The sequence below is a fragment of the Miniopterus schreibersii genome (assembly GCF_964146895.1).
Source record: "Miniopterus schreibersii genome assembly, chromosome: 6".
Taxonomy (NCBI): domain Eukaryota; kingdom Metazoa; phylum Chordata; class Mammalia; order Chiroptera; family Miniopteridae; genus Miniopterus; species Miniopterus schreibersii.
Window position 1 is genome coordinate 4,735,904 of NC_138107.1, and position 21,906 is coordinate 4,757,809.

General features: G+C 37.6%; 1 protein-coding gene across 1 annotated transcript in view; it reads right to left on the reverse strand.

The window, feature by feature from the left end:
- Nucleotides 1-21,906, reverse strand: part of LOC308558388 (uncharacterized protein) — a 140,525-nt gene that overhangs the window by 67,005 nt on the left and 51,614 nt on the right. The window contains exon 7 of the mRNA XM_081140052.1: nt 2,336-2,443. Within this exon, the coding sequence (XP_080996178.1) occupies nt 2,336-2,443 (108 nt within the window). The remainder of the gene's footprint in view (nt 1-2,335; nt 2,444-21,906) is intronic.

Genomic DNA, 21,906 nt, shown 5'->3' on the forward strand with positions numbered 1-21,906 from the left:
ATACTTCCCTTTACATATATAACACACCTTCTTTATCAAATTCTCTGTTGAAGCACAGTTAGGTTGCTTCCATATGTTTGTTATTTTTATAAATAATGCACATAGTGAATTTAAAAACACAATGAATATGGTGTTTTTCTTTTTCGGATAAATACCCAGACTTGGGATTCCTGGGTCATGTAGTAAAAAAGCAACAATACACAAATGGGACAACATCAAACTAAGAACTTTTTGCACCACAACAGAAACCATCAACAAACTGAACAGACAACTTACAGAATGGCAAAAATTATTTGCCAATGATACATCCTTAAGGTGTTAATGTTCAAAATTTATAAGGAACTCATAAGTCAACACTCAAAATCCCAAAAGGCCCAATTTAAAATTGGGTAGAAGGTCTGAATTGACATTTCTCCAAAGATGACATACACATGGACAATACACATATGAAAAGATGCTCAATGTCACTAACCATCAGAGAAATGCAAATTAAAATCATAATGAGATATCATTCACAACTGTGAGAATGGCTACCACCAATAAATCAGCAAACAACAAGTATTGGCGAGGATGTGGAAAAAAGAGAACCTCGGTGAATTGTTCCTCGTATGCAGAATGATGCAGGAGCTATGGAAAACTGAATGGAAAGTCCTCAAAAATCAAAAAGGGACTACCTTAAAATCCAGAGATTACACTGCTGGGTATATATCTGAGGAAACCCAACACAATCATTTGAAAGAATGTATGCTCCCCTATGTTCATTGCAGCATTGTTTACAATAGCCAAGATCTGGACAAAGCCTAAGTGCCCCTTAAAGATGAGTGTATCTACAACGGTGGTACATATATACAATGGAATATTACTCAGCCATGAAAAGAATAAAATCTTACCATTTGCAACAGCATGGGTGGATTTACAGGGTGTTATGCTAAGTGAAATAAGTCAGTCAGAAAAAGACAAATAGCCTATGACTTCACTTATATGTGGAATCTAAAGAACAATATGAACAAACAAAACACAAAAAGACTTAGAGATGCAGAGGACAGTCTGATGTATGTCAGAGGGGAGGGGACTTGGGGTTAGGTGACAAAGGTGATGGAATTCACATGTACAAATTGGTAGTTCCAAAATAGTCCCTGGGATGCAAAGCATAAGGAACATGGTCAAGAATATTGGAATAACTTTGTGTGGTGCCAGGTGGGTGCTTGAAATATAGTGGGGAACACTTTGGAAGGTATATGATTTTCTAACCACTAAACAAAATAATGTTAAATGCACAAGGCAATTAAAAAATAAAATTAAGAAAATAAATAAGTTATCTATTTAATTTATTGGAGAATGAGTAAAGGCCATTATTTTGAGAATCAACCGCAAATTTTAAAAACTGATGAGGACCTATAAAAATATATTTAAAAAGAGTAGGTAATTAAACAAGGTATCCACTTCACAATCAAATATTTTCATTTTATAAAAATCACCTCTTTCACTGTATATGAATTTTAATTAGGAAAATTTGTGTCTCATTTTGCTGGATCTATTCCAAGGTTATTCCTATTTTCCAAGGAAAATTATTAATAAATGTGTATTATTTATATTTCTAAATAAAAAATGACCACAAACTGTGTGCTGTAAAAGGACACACATTTATTATCTAATGGTTTCTGTAGATCAGGAACACGGTATGGCTTTATTGGATGCTGTACCTCACGGATTTTCAAGAGGCTGCAATCAAGGTGTTCACCACTACGACCTGGTTAGGGAAGAACCTGTTTCCAAGCCCATTTGTAAGGCTATGGGCAGAATTCCAACAGAATGGCTATTTGGTTGAGGGCCTCAATTCCCTGCTGGCTCTTGGCCTGAGGCTGCCATGGGATCCTTGCCATGGTGTTTTCCTCAATAGCGCAGCTTGGTTCGTCACAGATACTAAGGGAATGATTCTGGTAGCAAGACAGACATCAAAATCTTTGGGAATTTAAGTGATATTCCTTCTAACTTTATATGAGAAGTCAGTTATTCAATGGGGAAGGATTTTAGAGACCATGAACAGGCTGAGACCATTGGGGGCCAGGTGAAAATTTGACTTTAAGTAAAAATTTGCATCAAATTCTCACATCTTCCTCATTTCTGTTTTTTTAATAGTGTCAACTTTACCATCATAATATGGTAATTTATAGATTTATAATACATTCACTTGAAATATGCAATAGAAGAAAAACATTGTGTTATTATTTTGAACTTTATTGTTTTTCTTAAACAGGTAACATCTCGTTCTCATTGTCTCACTCATTTTTTTGACTTTAGCATAATTTATTACCTTCCATTTCTTACATCTTACCTTTTTTATTGTCATTAGTTCCACAGCAGTAAAAGATAATTAAAAAAACTATTCCAAGGAGGACTACAGGCAAAATTTTAATATTTTCATCATTCTTTGGACAATTTTCTGAAAAACAAAAGCAAATATAGACATGCAATTAGACTCAGTTTTCATTCTTAATCTCCTTCCATGCTGCAAGAGCCCACTTGTATTTTTCTGCTGCCTTCTGGGTAGGATTGAGTCTTGTGTCTTTGTTCAAGGAGCAGAAACATGTGTTTGAACATTAGCTACTTTCTCAACATTACACTAGTTGCGGTGGGGAACTTACTGAAATATCTACTTTCTGTGCTCAGAAAATTTCACTCAAGTTATATGATATGATTGGATCTCCAGGAATTTTCTTCCTTAAAAGGTCAGGTGCAGTCACAAAATAACAACCAATGAATGCTAATTAATTTGGTTTAACCATAGAGAACTGAACTAGGAAAAGGATCTTGCAGGGTCTTTTATGGGACAGCTTGTCCTACCCAGACTCAAGGCTATGCTAAGTGTGAGGAGGAAAACTGACCATTCTGCATCAATATTCCAACTAGAATTCTGATAAAGACTTATCCCACTGGTACATTTCATTCTACTTTTATTTCCCTTCATTATCTACTTCTTAACTTTCTACCTCACTGTCTCTTTAATGCAAAATTGTAGCCCAAATGTAAACATTCCATTTCTCTTTCATATTCTCCTTTCCATTCAATTCAGATATTATTTTCTGAATTAACCTTTTTTGCCAATCTCTTTTCTGGCTCTTTATTTTACCAAAATTTAACAGATACCATCAAACATTTTTTCCAAGGGTTGCCATTTACACTGAATGGTATTAGGATTTCCCTTGAGCAAACACTGCTCACCCATACCTTGTCAAGGGGATGTTGCATGCTTACCCAAGGCCTCTTTTCCCCTGGCCTGAGAAGAGAGATCACCCTCCTATAAACCTTGAAAGCTCCTTTGTGAATACTGTATTGACAGACTGCATTAACAGATCTACTACCTTTGTTTGGCAACACAGCCCATCAAACCTTTCTACTCTCATGTTTAGTTTGAATATGTATTGATTTTTTATATTTCCCAGATTTATTTCAATTTTTCCTCCTTAACACTTTGTTTAAACTTAAGCAACTTGAGAAAACTCATTGATGACACATTTCAGAGCTGCTTGTCAGTCTTGGATTCTTTTACACACGTAATTGATCTTTCCAATGAATTTGGGCAAACTGCTCACATAAACAAAACATAAAATTTTTCACATTTTGAATTTATTTTCTAAAATCACAGTTTGAACTATTTTATTTTTAAAAGGATGTTCTGTGATTCTAATTTAAACATGCCACAACTCCAGAACATATGCTTTAAAATTTTTTATTAAAAACATTGTTTGGTTGAAATGGCTTTAAAATTGGTTCAAGATTTCTGAGGGGGCAGAATTGGGAGCCTAGTGGACCAAAGCATTGATAGTGGAGACAGATGCACAAGGAGAGGGCTCAAAAGATCTGCAGAGGGTCCATCCTGATTCCTCTGGTAAGTATAAAATGGCACATGCATATGAGGAAACCACCTCAGCATGAAAACTACCTGCAAGTAATTAAAGAGGACCTAAATACATTGATGATGATACCTAAATTAATGGATGTTTGTGGATTAAAATACTCAATGTGTTAGAATATCATATCTCTGCAAATTGATCTATAAATTCAACCATTGAAATCTCAGCATACTTTTTTTTGTTGAAATTGACATGAGAACTCTAAAACTCACATGGAAATTCAAGACTTTCAATTACCAAGACAAAAAGAACAAAGAACAAAATTGAGAGAGTACTATTATTGCAATTCAAGATTTTTTCTAAAATTACAGTAATGAACACAGTGTGGTAATGATGTAAAAATAAAATAAATAGATAAACTTAATAGAGTCCAGAAATAGGCCTACACACATATAAACAACTGACTATCAACAAAGGTAGCAAGACAGTAGATAGATAAACATGGATATTCATATAAAAATAAAACTTTGATCTACACCTTGAACTGTGCACAAATTTAATTACATTTATACACATATATATTGAACCTCAACCTGTGAAAGGTATAAAAAAAAACATAGTAGACAATTTTAGTGACCTTTGATTAAGTACTGATTTCTTAGATATAAGAACAAAGCACAATCCACAAAAGAAAAATATATTAAACCTCATTAAAATTAAAAACTGCTATGTTTGAAAGACAATGAAAAGAAAATCCATAGTTTGGAATAAAATAATTTTAATTCAGAAATAGTATAGATTTCTATCCATAATATATAAGGACTATCATTTATAATGGGCTTTAGTTTTCTTTTTTTCCTGTAAGATGAGCTTCAACAAAACCATCAACTTTTATTTGACAAACGTTATTCTCATTCTTAGAGATAAAGCAACATTGTTTTCCCTCTTGCTTTCCACTTCTAAGTCCCCCATCTTTCCTCCTTCTCGTGGATGCCAGAACTCTCTACCAGTTTTTAGGTAATTTGTTCATGTTCCATCCAGTGCATCTGAATTTCTCTATTACTTCTGTTTCACAGACTCAATTATGGCTTCATTAGAAGCACAACTTGCTTTCTATAGAAACTTATGATTCAATATTTTTTAGGGGTGTGAAATACTTCCTGACTTTTAAATGGCCACTTATTGTTTTTGGAAAACATGATAAAATAGATTGTTATTCTTAAATATTGAGTTCAGGTACATGTACCAACATTTGTGCCTCTTAGTAAGTACTTTTATGTTAACAGAAAAAAATGCAACATGCAATGTGTGTAAATTTTCTATAAGAAATCTTCATTTATATTCCCAATGATATATCTGATGAGGGTTAATACCCAAAATTTATGAAGAACTCATACAACTCAAGAGGTGAGCAGATGGTGCCCCTGAATATTCACCTGAATAGTGATGAGCACATGCATGTGCAGAAACCTCCTGAAACTGAGACAAGAACATCCCCAGGATAAGGCAGAACTGTGCCTGATGCTCACACACAGCAAGGATACTACCTTTTAACAGTACATTTGGTACAGTACTGTAGAAATTACTATTTATTGTTAAATTAAATATAAGAGCATAGGAGTTTCAAGGGTACATTTCTATGACACATGATCTATATATTGCATTGTGTTCCCCTCACTCCAAGCCAAGTCATCCGTCATCATGTATTTGGCCCCCTTTACCCTTCACGACCCCACCCCCTCACCCTCTGGTCACCACCATCCTGCTGTCTGTGTCCATGAGTTTTTGTTTGTTTGATTTTCTTGTTTGTTCATTTGTTACTGTCAGTTTTATATCCCACATATGAGTGAAATCATGTGGTTCTCAAGTTTTTCTGACAGACATATTGGCTTAGCACGATATTCTCAAGATCCACCATGTCACAAATGGCAGTATTTCATCTTTTTTATGTCTGAGTGGTGTTCCATATTATACATGCGCCATATCTCCTTTTCCCAATCCTCTATCAAAGGAAGCCTTGGTTACCTCCACGTCTTGGTAACTGTGAATAATGCTGGAATGAACATAGGGGTGCATATATCCTTGTAAATAAATGTTTTAAAATTTGGGGGGTAGATCTACCCAGAAGAGGGGCTGCTGTGTCATATGGTAACTCTATTCTTAAATTTTTGAGGAACTGCCATACTGTTTTCCATAGTGGCTGTACCAGTTTATATTCCTACCAGCAGTGAATGGAGGTTCCGATTTCTCCACAACCTCTCCAACACTTATTACTTGTGTTGCTGATAATAGCCACTCTAACAGGTGTGAGATGTTATCTCGTAGTTTTTTTTTCATTGTTGACTCTATTACAGATATCTGCTCTCCCCTCTCCCCCACCTTTTCCTCCCTCTGACCTACCCCCACCACTCTCCTAGGCCTTTACTACATTATTGTCTGTGTCCATGGGCTATGCATATATGTATACATATTCTTTGTTTAATCTCTTCCAGGGTCCCCTTTCTCTTCCCCTCTGAGACCTGTCATTCTGTTCCATTTAACAATGCCTCTGGTCATATTTTGTTTGTTAGTTTATTTGTTCTTTAGATTCCACCCATAAGTGAGATCATGTGATATTTGTCTTTCTCTGTCTGGCTTATTTCGCTTAGCATAATAATCTCCATGTTCATCAGTGCTGTCTCAATATAAGGGTTCCTTCTTTTTCACAGCTGCATAGTATACTTTTTAAATCCATTCATTAACTAATGGGCATTTGGACTCTTTCCAGATCTTGGCTATTGTAAATTGTGCTGCTTTAAACATAGGGGTGCATATATTCTTTTTAATTGGTGTTTTGGAATTCTTAGGATATATACTCAGAAGTGGGATCACTGGGTCAAAAGGCAAGTTCTTCACTCTTGGGGCTTATCCAGGACCTGGTCCAGGTGGTTTAAACAGATTCCTGTAGTCAGTAGTGCTTGTAATCTGTTGGAGTGGGGCAGGCACTTCCTCTTTTTCCCAAGGATGCACTGGCTGAACTCATGAGAAGTTTGGATCTGCTTCCCTGTAATGCTGCTGAAGGGCCCAGCACAGGCCCCTCTATCTCTCAGATAGAAACCCACCCAGGAGACACTGTTGCAACACCTCAGGTCCACCACGCTCCCTGGCACTCGCCACTCAAAGTAGGAGGGGATCAAAACAAAAACAAAGGCAAAGATAGCTCCTCTTGGCACTTCAACATTTCCATACAGCCAGCCTCCCTTAGGCAGAGCCTCCACTCAGGCTCTCAAGTTCCAAATGTCAGTGTCCCCCACACCGTCAGACTAAGCAGTGCCTGCACAGATTTCTAGCCCTGTCGTTTTCCTTTGGTTTGGACCACAACAAAATGGGGCAGACCTAGCAGATTCGCATTTGGGGGGAAAGGCGCCCTCTGTGCACAGACCAGGCTTCCTCTGGCTCCCTGCCTAGTGTTCTACCAGGGGCTGGAGGCCTTCTCAGAGTCACTGCTGGGTGTACTGATCAGCCCCCTCTGAAGCCCAGCTCTGCAGTGTGGAGCTTTGCTGTTGGTCCCTCCCAAGTTCCAGATCAGAGCGATTATCCCTGGTGCTGCAACAAAGAGATGGCTCTTTGCCTGGGATGTTGCTATTTGAGCTTCCAAGGTGGACTGAATCTTCACCGCTTCCCACCACCCAGTGCTGCGTGAGTTCCCCTTCCCTTTTGTTTTTCTGAATTAGGGGGCCCTGCATGGGGTTGAGATCCCAGGGGACTCACTGCCACAATATCTCTCAGGCTTCCCAGCCATGCACCTGCATGAGTTGGCTCACCCTCTTCACATCTCCTTTCTTTCCTCTGCCTTCCCTGTTCAAATATTTCAGATCAGCTTCCCTTCAACTGGTTTCCATCAGGTGTTGGTAGCAAGCCCTCCAGGTTCCACCTAATCTGCAGAGCCATGTTGGATCTCCCTCGTGGTAGTTTTAATTTGCATTTCTCTAACAGCTAGTGAAGTTTAGCATCTTTTTGTATGTCTGTTGGCCATTTGTATGTCTTCTTGGGAGAAGTGTCTGTTCAGGTCCTTTCCCCCCTTTTTTTATTGGATTGTTTGGTTGGTGTTGATTTGTATGAATTCTTTATATATTTTGGATATTAACCCCTTGTCAGAGCTGTTGTTTGCAAATACCTTCTCCCACTTTGTTGGCAGCTTTTTTGTCTTGTGGCTGTTGTTGTTTGCTGTGCAGAAACTTTTTAGTTCGATATAGTCCTATGCATTTGTTTTTGCCTTTACTTCTCTTGCCTTTGGGGTCAAATTCAGAAAATATTCAAGTGCAAGGTTCATAAGTATATACCTATGCTTTCTTCTATGTGGTTTGTTCTTTCAGATCTTATAGTTAGGTATTTGATCCACTTTAAGTTAACTTTTGTATATGGGAACAAACTGAAGACTCGTTTCATCCTTTTGCATGTGGCTTTCCAATTTACCTACCACGATTTTTTGAAGAAGTTTTCTTTTCTCCATTGTATATTTTTGGTTCCATTGTCAAAAATAGTTGCCTGTATACATGGGGGTTTATTTCTGGGTTCTCAGTTCTGTTCCATTGGTCTTTGTGGCTATATTTCTGCCAATACCATGCAGTTTTGATTACTGTTGCTTTGTAGTATAATTTGAAGTCAGGGAGTGTGATACCTTCAGCTTTGTTTTTTTGTTCTCATGATTGGCTATTCAGGATCTTTTGTGGTTCCATACAAATCTGATAATACTTTTGTTCTATTTCTTTAAAACATGTTATTTGACAGAGACTTTAACCTAGACAGGAACTTGGAAGGCCTGTGGAAAAAGCTATCATACCATCTGTGGATCCCAAAAGCCCTACAGGAAGAACTTTATGGTTTCAGCAGAGTTCTATGGTTGTAACACCTTTTCTACTGAAATTTCTTTCCCTCTGTTAAAGGGACTTTGTGCTCCTTCTTGGCCCTTATGCGTGCATGTGGTTCACCATAGCTGCATGTGCTAGATTGCACTCCATTCTTTTTCCCAAATAGATCCTTTTGGTGAAAGACTACCAAGTCAACTATTGTTTTTTGGTTGAAAATACTCAGGTTTTTGTTTTGGTAATGGTTATGAATTAGCCATACTCAAGACACTGCTCCAATATTACCTAAAAATGTTCAATGCCAGATCTTAAAGCATCAGACTGTATCCAAGTAACTTACCTACATCTAATAGTGAAGATCAAGAGAATGGTAGGAAAACAAATATATTAATTCATTAATTTTCAGAACCCAAACATGATAAAATTCACAATATCTGTCACCCAATCTAAAGTTTTTGGACAGAGAAACAAGACCCACAATAAAAAGAAATGTCAGTTGATCAAAACCACATGTCACTGATCTTAATATGTTCAGGCCAATACATTAAAAGAGTCATAACAACTGTATTACATATGTTGTAAAGTATGTAAACACATTAAAGTTATAAAAATGAACCAAATAGAACTTTTCAAGATAACATTTATATGTGAGATGAAAAAATACACTTGTACTTAATGGCAGATTAGATATTGCATAAGGAAATATTCGAGAATTTGAAGATATAGGAATAGAAAGTCTCAAATAAAAAACACAGAAATAGGAGGATTTTCAAAAGAATAGACCATCAGTGTGTTGTGGGACGAATTCAAGTGGCCTTCTGTGAATTTGGAATCACTTAAAGCAAAAGAGAGAAGTTTGAGGACAAAATACATCTAAAGAAAAAAAATAGCCTGACCTACTCTAACTGTGATGAAATCAATAAACCCTTGATCCAAAAAACTTAGTGAATCCCACACACAAGAAACACAAAGAAAGCTTCAAGGCACATCATAATCAAGTTGCACAAATATAAGATTTTTTAATTTAAATTTCTTTAATAGAATGTTGGAAAAAAGGAAGCAAGCAACATGGTGGTTTAAGATGTTTCCCCCTTTTTATCTCTTTTATAATCAACAAATTACACATCCACACACTAACAAAAGTGCCTTGGTAAGTGCTTTGGGACCTAGCACCTTACTTTAATGGGCTGGGCAGAGTCTCACCCACCAGTGCAACCAGTAGTAGACAGACAAATCTCTGTACAGGTTGTGGATCCACTGGAGCCAGTGAAAGTGCTCAGTCAGGAAAAAATTGGGCAAGCACTTGCCAGGTAGGCACTCACACATGAGAGAGAACTTGCAGAAGTGCAGCCTTCCTGAGGGATGAGTCCAGTACCCCACTGGAGAAAAAAAATGTGGTTACTGTGGGAAAGTTTGCTGCCACTCCTCCTGCCCCAAAGAAAGACTGCACAGGGCTAACTTGTCTAGCAGCGGTGACCTCTGTGTGAGGGAAAAGGAAAGTGCTGAGTGAGTGTCTGGCTGCCTTAGCTGGGTGGTATGTGACTGGTGAAACCCATTTCTCTCAGTCAGCACCCAGAGTACTAAAATGGGAGCTCTGACTTGGGGGAGGGAGGATATTGGGAGAAACAGACAAGAATTTCAAATATAATTAAAGGGACTGTCCTCAGCAGGATGTACACCCACAAGCCTCTGGGAGTACCACACATGGGAATCTCATTATTAGGTCCACAAGTACCCCCAAAACACCAAGTGAAAAACCCATACCTCCTTTATTCTGTTCCTGGCTCCTTGTGTGCATTCCAATGTGCATTTGCAAGAGGAAGCTCCACTGGCAGGGAGCATGCCCTGATTGAAAACAGGCACTTGCGTGGCAAAGGAGAAATTGAAAACCAGCAAGAAATTTTCCAAAACCCAGTCTGGTAAACTCTAAAAACCAGAGAAGACAAAAGCTTAAAAATTTGTTCACAGCCCGGCCAAGCGTGGCTCAGCGGTTGAGCATTGACCTAGGATCCAAGAGATCAGGGTTCGATTCCGGGTCAGGGCACATGCCCAGGTTGCAGGCTAGGCAGCCGATCAATGACTCTCTCATCATTGATGTTTCTATCTCTCTCTCTCCCTCTCCTTTTCTCTCTCTGAAATCAATAAAGATATGTTTTAAAAAAAAAAAATTGTTCACAAGAGGGAGCCAAAAGAGTGGAGCAGGTAGACCTTCACAAAGACAGAGGATAAACTCAGATAATAATACCACACATAGAACACAACATTCCATCTGAAGGCAGTGGGCAAAGAGTTAAGGAGATGTCTGTTACTTAATTTAAAAAGCAGCAATGCATAACTTGGAGGTATATGAAAATCAAGGACATATGCCATCACAAAAAGAAAATACAATTCTTTATCACAAAGACATGAAGTATTGCAGTCTAACCATTGAAGAATACAAAATAGCTATGTGGAAGAAACTTAAGGAACCAAAAAAGAATTAAGAAATACAATTCAATAAAATAAATAAAATCACTGAAGAGAGGATTTTTTTACAAAAGAGAATAAAATTATAAAAAAGAACAAAACAAATTTTTGAAGAAGAATGGAATAGAAAGCATCTGTAGCAAGGCAGACCAGACTCATGAAAGAATAAATTACAAGGTGTGTTGGAATTCTGAAATAAGTTATAAGAGAAGAAAACTAATATGAAAAGAGAGTGAAGAAAAACTACATGAACTATAGGATTCCATCACAGAGCTAAATATTAGTATAATTTGGGTTCCAGAAGAAGAAGAGAGGAAGAAGGGAGCAGAGATTTATTTAAAGAAATAACAGCTGAGAACTTCTTAAACCTGGTGAAAGACTGAGATAAAAGTCCATTAAGATTATAGGTCACCCTATAGTGACAATGCAAAAAGACCTTTTGAACATACATTATGATGAAAGTGTCAAAAACAATGATAAAGAAAAAATCTTAAAGGCAGCCAAGGGCAAAAAAAGAATATAAACCACAAAGGAACCCCTGTTAGACTATGAGCGGATTTCTCAGTAGAAACTCTACAGGTCAAGAGAGAGTGGGCTAACATACTCAATTTGTTGAAAGATAAAAATTACCAGCAAAGAACACTTTATCTGGCAATGTTTTCTTCAGATATGGTCGGAGAAATAAAGACTGTCCCAGACATATAAGAACTAAGCGAGTATACCATCACTTGCAGGAAATACTGAAAGGAGTATGTCAAGCTAAATAAAAACATGCTATTCAGTGACAAGAAAACATACAAAAGTACACAACACATTGGTGAATATAAAAAATATAGTCAGATTTAGAACTGCAATTCTACAATAGGATGGTGTGTTAATCACTCAGCTATACTATAAAGGTTACAGAAAAAGAGTAAAAAATAGCTATAATTACTATAAATTTTTAACAAATACACAACATAAAGACAGTAAATGATGATAACAATAATATGGAAGTGAAGAGTGAAAGGGTGTAGCCTTTGCAGGCAACTGAAGATAAACTGCCAGGGGTCTAAAATGGTCTGTATTACCTATAAGATGATTTTGTAAGCCTGTGGCAAACAAAGCAAAAATCTAGATTAGATCCACAAAAGGGAAATGAAAGGGGAAAGAGCATACCCCCACAAAATAACCAATTTACAAAGTAGGCAAAAGCATAGGAAATAGAAATAATAAAAATACAAATAAGTAGATGATAATTAATAAGATGGCTCGCATTAGGAAATCCTTACAGATTAATAATTGCTCTAGGTGAAAATCAATTGAATTTACCCACCAAAAGGCAGAGTGGTTGGTTGAATAAAAACCAAGACTCAACTATATGCCATATACAAGAGACTCACTTCAGCTTTATGGTTGCACTAGACTCAAAATGAAGGGATAGGAAAACATGGCTCATACATATGGAAACCAAATGAAAGTGGGAGTAGCTATAACTATATAAGACACAAGACTATAAGCCAAAAAGGGTAACAGTAGACAAAGAGGGTCATTATATAATGTTAAAAGCCTCAATCCATCAAGAAGGTATGCTAATCATAAGTATATACACACTCAATATCAGAGCACCTATCTCTAGTAAGCAAATACTAACAGATATGAAGGTAGAACTAACAATGCAATTATAGAATAATAGTAGGGGATTTCAAAACTCAACTTTCAACAATGGATAGCGTGTCCATACTGAAAATCAACAAGGAAATTATTTACTTGAACCACACATTAAACCAAATAGAACTAACAGACAAATAGAACTCTTTTTTTTCTATAAAAGCTAAATACACATTCTTCTCAAATGTACACAAAACATTCTTTAAGGTAGAACATATAATAACACAAAACAAGTCTTAGCAAGTTAAAGAAGGTTGAAATCATACCAAGTCTCTTTTTCAACCACAATGGTATGAAACTAGACCTCAAAAACATGAGAAAAGCTGGAAAATCTACAAATACAGGCATAGTAAACAACAAACTTCTGAACAACCAATGGGTCAAAGAAAAAAATATCAAAAGAGAAATCAAAGAATATCTTAAAATGAATGAATAAAAATACAAAAATACAAAATCTATAGGGTGATGCTACAGTCCTGAGAAGAAATTTATTGCAACAAGTGCACATATTAAAAAGTTAGAAATATCATGAACAACCAAACTTTACATATCAAGGAACTAGAAAGAGAAGAAAAAATTAGGCCCAGCGTTAGCAGAAAAAAGGAAACAATAAGGATTATAGTGGAAGTAAATAAAATAGAGACCAGATCGTAATAAAAAAGATCAGGAGAGTGACGTCAGAGCAAGGGTGGTGTGAGAGATACCCCTGGATGCGCCCCTTGAAATTTTAACAAAATAATCAACTATAATTAAACGAAGAATTCCCTGCTCAATATAGAGGCATGCCTGAAAGACATGAGCACTAAAAGATGTAAAGGTGGGCAACTGGGAATAAGCTTGGAGACAAAAAAGGAGGAAAGCATGGTCGGCAATCGCATGCAGCCCTGCGGTCAGAAACTCATGGCATGGCTCGGCCAGGAAAGGGGAGAAAGCTGGCAGTATCAGGCGCCTCCTTTGGCTGGCAGAAATAGGGAGCTGTGGGAGGCAGAATAAACGGAGCAAAGAGTGACTGAACCAGCAGTTGCCTGACAGAGCTTCAGGGTTCTGCTGCGTGGCTGTCCACTGTTGGTGGGGATGTTTCTGACAAAGAAATGGACCACAGAGCCCAGCCACCACTTGGACTCCAAAAACTCACCTCCCATTACCTTGGTGGTGGGTTAAGGATCATTTTATCTGTAAACCAAGAACTATTGCACTGGAAATGCTGTTTCCCTCTGTGATGGATCTGTGGGTTTGGTGCTTTGGGTGAGACCCCACAGATGTCGAGGTCACCATTATTCTGAGGGCTAAACAAACCCCACCCCCAAGGAGCACTGCTGTCATGTATAACAGAAGCACGTGGAGGTAAAGTCTGGGAGATCACAGAGGTAAAAAATCTTATGATTTAACACTGTCCTTTAGAAAATAGTTGAAAGACCTGGTCAGAGAACACTGCTATAGAAGGGATACTTATGCCTAGACAAAGGAGATTAGTAAATACCATGAATAACCACAGTAATGAGAATGATCAGGAGAAAATGAAAAATCCCCAGAAAGCAAGCTGGAACACATGGAAATATATGATATAAATGACAAAGATTTCAAGATTGCAGTTCTGAAAATAATCGACTAGATGTGAGAAGGTACAGAGAGGCAATTCAGTGCACTCAGAAAACAAATCAATGGACAAAACAAGTATTTCACCAAAGAGATTGAAACTGTACTAAAAAGATTAGTAATATCACAGATAGGAATCTAGAAATGAGGTAGAGGGAAGAAGAGAGAGACCTGAGCATAAAGAAAAATGAAAGAACTTTATGAGAACTATCTGACTCCATCAAACATAGCAATATTAGAATAATAGACATTCTGGAGGAAGAAGAGAAGGAGAAGGAAACAGTCTATTCAAACAAATAAATAGTGGATGAGAACTTTCTAAACCTATGGAAAGAACTAGATCCTCAAATCAAAGAACCAAAGAGAACACTCAATTACCTCAATCCAAAGAGGCCCTGTCCAATGCATATTGTATTAAAACTGTCAAAAATTAATGACAAAGAAAAAATTCTCAAAGCACTGAAGGAAAAGAAAGAAGTGACCTACATAGGAAAACTCATCAGAGTTTTATTTGACTTCTCAGTGGAAACTCTACATGCCAGAAGAGAGTGGAACCAAATATTCAAAAGTCTGAAAGAGAAAAATTACCAGCCACAAATTATATGTCCAGCAAAATTATCCTTTAAATATGAAGAAGAAATAAAGACATTCCCAGACATACAGAAGCTGAGAGATTTTATCACCAGAAAACCTCCTTTGCAAGAATTACTCAAGGGAGCTATTCTACCTGAAACAAAAAAACATAAGGTCAGAACACTACAAGTAAGATCACCAAAGTACTTACAGCATAAACAGGGATAATTTGTGACAACATAAAGGGGGAGTGGGTAAAGATCTGAACTGGCAAAGGAGAATGAACATCAGATGCACTTGAAAGAAGAAAAACTATTGCATATATGCTACTTTATTTTTTATATACCTAATGATAATCACACACAAAAATCCCAAAACCAGGACATGTAGCTTAAAAAAAGAGGACACAGAGGAAAGAAGTGTGAAACACCACCAAACAAAAGCAACAGAGAGACGTACAAAGGAAAAGAGCCAATGGAGGCACAGAGCTACCAGAAAACAAAAGATAAAATGGCTATAGGAAATCCTCATGCATCAATAATTACCCTAAGTGTAAATTGTCTGAATCCACCAATAAAGAGGCACAGAGTAGTACAGTGGATTAAAAAAAAAAAAAAAACCCACAACCATATGCTGCCTACAGGAGACACATCTAAGCTACAAAGACAAAGGTAGATTCAAAGTAAAAGGGTGGAAAATGATTCTCCATGCAAATAACATCTACCAAAAAGCAGGTGTAGCCATGTTTATATCTGACAAAATAGATTTCAAGACAATAAAGGTAATGAGAAAGAGGGGTAGTTTATAATAATAAAAGGAGCACTACATCAAGAAAACATTACAATTCTTAATATATATGCACCCAACCAGTGAACACTGAAATATATACAGCAACTACTCACAGAACTAAAGGGAGAAACAGATCAAAACACAATCACAGTTGGGGACATCAATACTCCATTGAAAGCTCTGGAAAGATCAGCCAATCAGAAAATCAATATAGAAATATGGACCTTGAATGAAACGCTAGATCAAATGGACAGAATTGACATTTACAGAGCCTTTCATCCCAGAACATCAGATTATACTCTTCTCTCCAGGGCACATGGAACCTTCTCGAGGATAGACCATATGCTGGGTCACAGAACTAGCATCAACAAATTCAAGAAGATTGAAATTATACCAAGCATATTCTCTGACCACAATACCTTGAAATTAGAAATCAAATGCAAAAATGAAGTAAAGGAACCCACAAATACATGAAGAATAAACAACATATTACTAAAAGTATGACTGGGTCAAAGAAGAAATAAAAGATGACATCAAAAGATATGTAGAGGCAAATGAAAATACAACATATCAAAATTTCTGGGATGCAGCAAAAACTGTAATAGGAGGGAAGTTTATATCATTACAGGTGTACCTCAAGAAACAAGAGAAATCCCAAGTAAACAATGTAACATCACATCATAAAGAACTAGAAAAAAAGAAAAGCAACCCAAATTCAGCAGATGAAAGGAAATCATAATAATGAGAGCAGAATGGAATAAAATAGAGAACAAAAAGACTATATAAAAGTTAATTTAAAAAAGAGCTTGTTCTTCAAAACAATTAATATATTGACAAACCTCTGGCTAGACTCACTAAGGAAAAAGGGGGAAAGATTCATATAAAGGAAATCAGAAATGAGAAGGGAGACGTCACCACAGATATCACAGATATACAAAGGATCATACTAGAATATTATGAAAGACTATATGCCACCAAATTCAATAACCTAGAAGAAATGGATAAGTTCCCAGGAATATATAACCTTCTGAGACTAAATCATGAAGAACAGGAAAATCTAAATAGACCAATCAGCAGTGAGGAAATCAAAACAATCATCAAAAAACTACCAAAAAATAAAATCCCAGGAGCACATGGCTTCACCAGTGAATTTTACCAAATGTTCAAATAAGATTTAAAACCTATCCTTTTCAAACTCATCAAAAAATTTGAATAAAAGGCAATACTTCCCAACACATTTTATGAGCTCAATATAACCCTGAGACCAAAACCTGGTGAAGATAACAGAATAAAAGAAAACTACAGACCAATAACTCTGATGTATACAGATGCAAAAATCCTAAACAAAATGCTTGCAAATTGAATACAGCAGTACAAAACTAATACATCACGATCAAGTGGGGTTTATTCCAGGGGCACAAAGATGGTTCAACATACATAAATCAAACATTGTAATAAACCACATTAACAAAAGAATTGATAAGAATCATATGATCTTATGAGTAGATGCAGAAAAAGCAGTTGATAAGATAAAACATCCATTTATGATTAAAAAAAACACTCAATAAAATAGTATTAGAAGTAAAATATCTTAACACAATAAAGGCCAAATATGATAAATCCTTAGCTAATATCATACTCAATGGTGAAAAGCTGAAAGCCTTTCCTGTAAGATCAGAAACAGGACAAGGATTTCCACTCTCACCACACTTATTCAACATAGTTTTGGAAGTCCTAACCAAAGCAATAATGCAAGAGAAAGATGTAAAAGGCATCCAAATAGAGAAGAAAGTAAAACTGTGACTTTTGGGTGGTGACATGATTCTGTATATAAAAAACCCTAAAGACTCCATTTAAAAAAACTGTGAGAAACAATAAACAAAAACAGTAAAGTTGCCAGATACAAAAATCAATATACAGGAGAGACAACAAGATGGCAATATCAATAACAGTGATACCCACTGCCTCCCACAGCCACATCAAAATTACAACTAAAATATACAACAATCATCATTCAGAACCTCCTGAAAACTAGCTAAACAAAAATACTAAAACTAGGGAACTGAAGAAGCATCAAGACTGGTTGGAGGGGCAGAGACGCAGGGTAGAATCTGGGATGAATCACAGAGACATGGCCACAGCCCCACACCCGGTCCTGGGGCTTAAAACCAGGAGGGATATCTTGGCAATGGAGGTTTCCTGGAGAAGTGAGGACTCCCAGCCCCACATCAGGCCCCCCAGTGCAGGGTTCCAGTGCTGGGAAGAAAAGTCCCCACAAAATCAGGTCATAAAAACCAATGGGGATTGTGACCGAGTGAGTGGAGGCAGTGGGAGTCCCAGGCTTTCCTCTTAATTGGCCTACAAACAACTTACTGGAACTTGCTCCTTCTGAGCTCCAGTGCTAAGCAGCAGCTTGAAAGGAATCTGGACATTCATGGAGGAACCAACTTGCCTGGAATTGGGGCAAGAGCTGGAAGGGCAGCTTTCTTATAGACAGAGGAGGTGGCAGAGGCCATTGCTCCTTTGATGAGCCCCCACCCCTACAGAGCCCACAGGCAGGAGCCATATTTGAATCTCCAACAACCTGACTCACACCTTTCACCCTCCCCTGGTGATTTCAGAAGACCCCACCCCTTCCTACTTGCAAACTCATCCAAGCCATGTCTAGTGTCTTTTCTATGTCAGTGGCCTCTCTTGCCTCATGCTTAAGAATTTCCTAAAGTTTCTGAAACCAGCAGCAACTGGCCTCAGCATGCCCCATACCTCTTGATAAGTGGCCCCAGGCCTGGCACCTGCAGCACCCTGCATTGGTTCATAGCTTGGCATCTCCTGGATACTTCCAAGCCCAGCACAAAAAGCAGCCATCTATGGATTGCTGAGTAGCTCATGCTGGGTGGTCCTGGGCAGGGTAGGCAGAGGCTAACTTTGCAGCTCCCAGGAGGCCCCCAAAACAGTGCACCTGGTGGTCAGCTTTGACCACACTGGATTATAACCCTACCACATCCACGAGCAACACACTCAAGTGGTGGGTTCAGTGAACACCAAAGCTCCATTGAAGTAAATCTTACTCCATAGGGGTGTCTCCAGCACAGCAGCTCTTTGGCTATAGTTGCAGCTGGTCCTCACAGCTGACTGGCCTGGGGGTCAATTCCTCCCAGGGATGCCAACAGCAACCAAGGCTAAACTACAACAGGACAGTGCACACAGTCCACACAGGGGAGCACCTAGAAGGCCCAGCTCAGGTGACTGGGGAGGCTGAGCCAGTGGACCCTACAGGACACCTACTACACAAAGCCACTCTACAGATTCCAGGAGACATAACAGCTCTACCTAATACATAGAAACAAACACCTAGAAGCAGCCAAAATGTGGAGGCAAAGAAAAATGTCAAAAAGGAAAAAATAGAAGAAATCTCCAGAAAAAGAACTAAATGAAATGGAGCCAAGCAAGCTACTAGATACAGAGTTCAGAATTATGGTTATAAGGATGCTCAAGGATCTTAGTAAGACTATTACGGAAACTAGTGAGATCATCAGTGACATAATAAAGAACCAATCAGAAATGGAGGCTACATGAACTGAAATGAAGAATAACTTACAGGGAATCAACAGTAGAGTAGAGGACGCTGAGAATCAAATCAGCAATTTGGGATATGAGGATGCAAGAAACACCCAATGAGAAGAGCAAAAGGAAAAAATAATCCAGAAAAGAAGATAGTGAAAGGAGTCTGTGGGACAAGTTGAAGCAGCCCAACATTCATATTATTGGGATAGCAGAAGGGGAAAAAAGAGAGCAAAAAATTGAAAACTTATTTGAAAAAATGACAGAGGACTTCCCTTACCTGGTGAAAGAAATAGACTTACAAGTCCAGGAAGCACAGAGGCTCCCAAACAAGAGGAATCCAAAGAGTCCCACACCAAGACACATCATAATTAAATTGCCAAAGGTTAAAGTCAAAGACAGAAACTTAAAAACAGCAAGAGAAAAGCAGCTAGTTACCCACAAGGGAGCTCCCATACGACTGTCAGCTGATTTCTCAACAGAAACTCTGCAGGCCAGAGGGAGTGGCAAGAAATATTCAAAGTGATGAAAAGCAAGAACCTACAGCCAAGATTGCTCTACCCAGCAAAGCTATCATTTAGAACTGAAGGTCAGATAAAGAGCTTCACAGATAAGAAAAAGCTAAAGGAGTCCATCACCACCAAACCAATATTACATGAAATGTTAAATGGTCTTCTCTAAGAGGAAGCTAATGCACACAAAAATCTGACAAACAGAAGAGACCCAGAGACATTGAAACATGCAACAGAAGGTCATTTCTCAGAGGAAAGATGGAAGGGGGTGGTGGATGGGAAGAGATTAACCAGAAGTTACAGGCATATATGCATAAACCATGGACACAGAAAATAATGAGGTGAAGGCCTCGGGATGGAGGGAGTCAATGGGGGGGGGGGGGGGAATGGGACACCTGTAATAAGTTCAACAATAAAGATAAATTTTTTTAAAAATCAATATACAAAAATCCATTGTCTTCCTTTTTACTAACAAAGCTTCAGAAAAAAGAAATGAATAAAACTATTCCTTTAACAATTGCAACCAAAAGAATAAAATACCTGGGAATAAACTTAACAAAGAACATGAAATGCCTACATACTGAAAATTTAAAAGCATTATTAAAAGAGATTGAAAAAGACACAACAAAATAGAAAAATATCCTTTGTTCAATGATTGGAAGAATCAGCATACTTAAAATGGTCATATTACCAAAAGCAATATACAGATTTAATGCCATCCTGATGGAAATACCAGTAATTTTTCGAAGGAAAAGAACCAAAAAAAATCAGATTTGTATGGAACCACAAAAGACCCTGAATAGCAAAAACAATACTGAGATAAAAGAACACAGCTGGGGGTATCATGCTACCTTACTTCAAATTATAATAGAGAACTACAATAATCAAAACAGCATGGTATTGGTACAGAAACTGACACACAGATGTGTGGAACAGAATAGAGAGCCCAGATATAAAACCACATATATATGGGCAGATAATTTTTGACAAAGGAGCCAGAAACACACAATGGAGTAAAGACAGTCTCTACAATAAATGGTGCTGGAAAAACTGAAAAGTCAAATGCAAAAGAATGAAAGTGGATTACAGTTTTTCCCCATGTACAAAATTAACTCATAATAGAATAAATACCTAAATGTAAGACCCAAAACAATAAGTTACAAAGAAGAAAACATAGGTACCAAACTTATGGACCTTGGTCGTGGGGAACATTTTATGAACTTGACCCCAAAGGCAAAAGAAGAAAAGGCAAAAATAAATGAATGGGACTATATCAAACTAAAAAGCTTCTGCACAGCAAAAGAAACTGACAACCAAACAAAGAGGGAGCCAACCAGATGGGAGAAAATATTTTCAAAGAGTCTCTCCCACAAAGGTTTAATCTTCAAAATATATTACATAAAGATCTCATAAAACTCAAGACCAAACAAACAACCCTATCCAAATGTGGGCAGAGGACCTGAACAGACACCTCTCCCAAGAAAACATACAAACAGCCAATAGATATATGAAAAGATGTTTGACCTCATTAGCAATTAGAGAAATGCAAATCAAAACTACAATGAGATACCACCTCATACCTGTTAGAATGGCTATTATGAACAAGGCTAGTAATAACAAGTGTTGGAGAGGTTGTGGAGAAAAGGGAACCTCATTCACTGCTGGTGGGAATGTAGATTGGTGCGGCCACTATGGAAAGCAGTCTGATGATTCCTCAAAATATTAAGACTAGAGGGACCATATGACCCAGTAATCCCTCTCCTGGGTATATACCCAAAAAAGTCAAAAACAAGTACTTGCAAAGATATGTGCACCCCTATGTTCATTGCAGTATTATTCATGGTGGCCAAGACAAGGAAACAACCAAAGTGTCTTGTGATAGAGGACTGAGTAAAGAAGGTGTGGTGCATGTACACAATGGAATACTACTCAACCATAAGAAAGGGTGAAACAATAACAAGGATGGACTTTGAGAATATTATACTAAGTAAAATAATTCAGTAAGAAAAAGCTAAGAAACATATGATTTCACTCATGTGTGGGATAGAAAACTGGAAT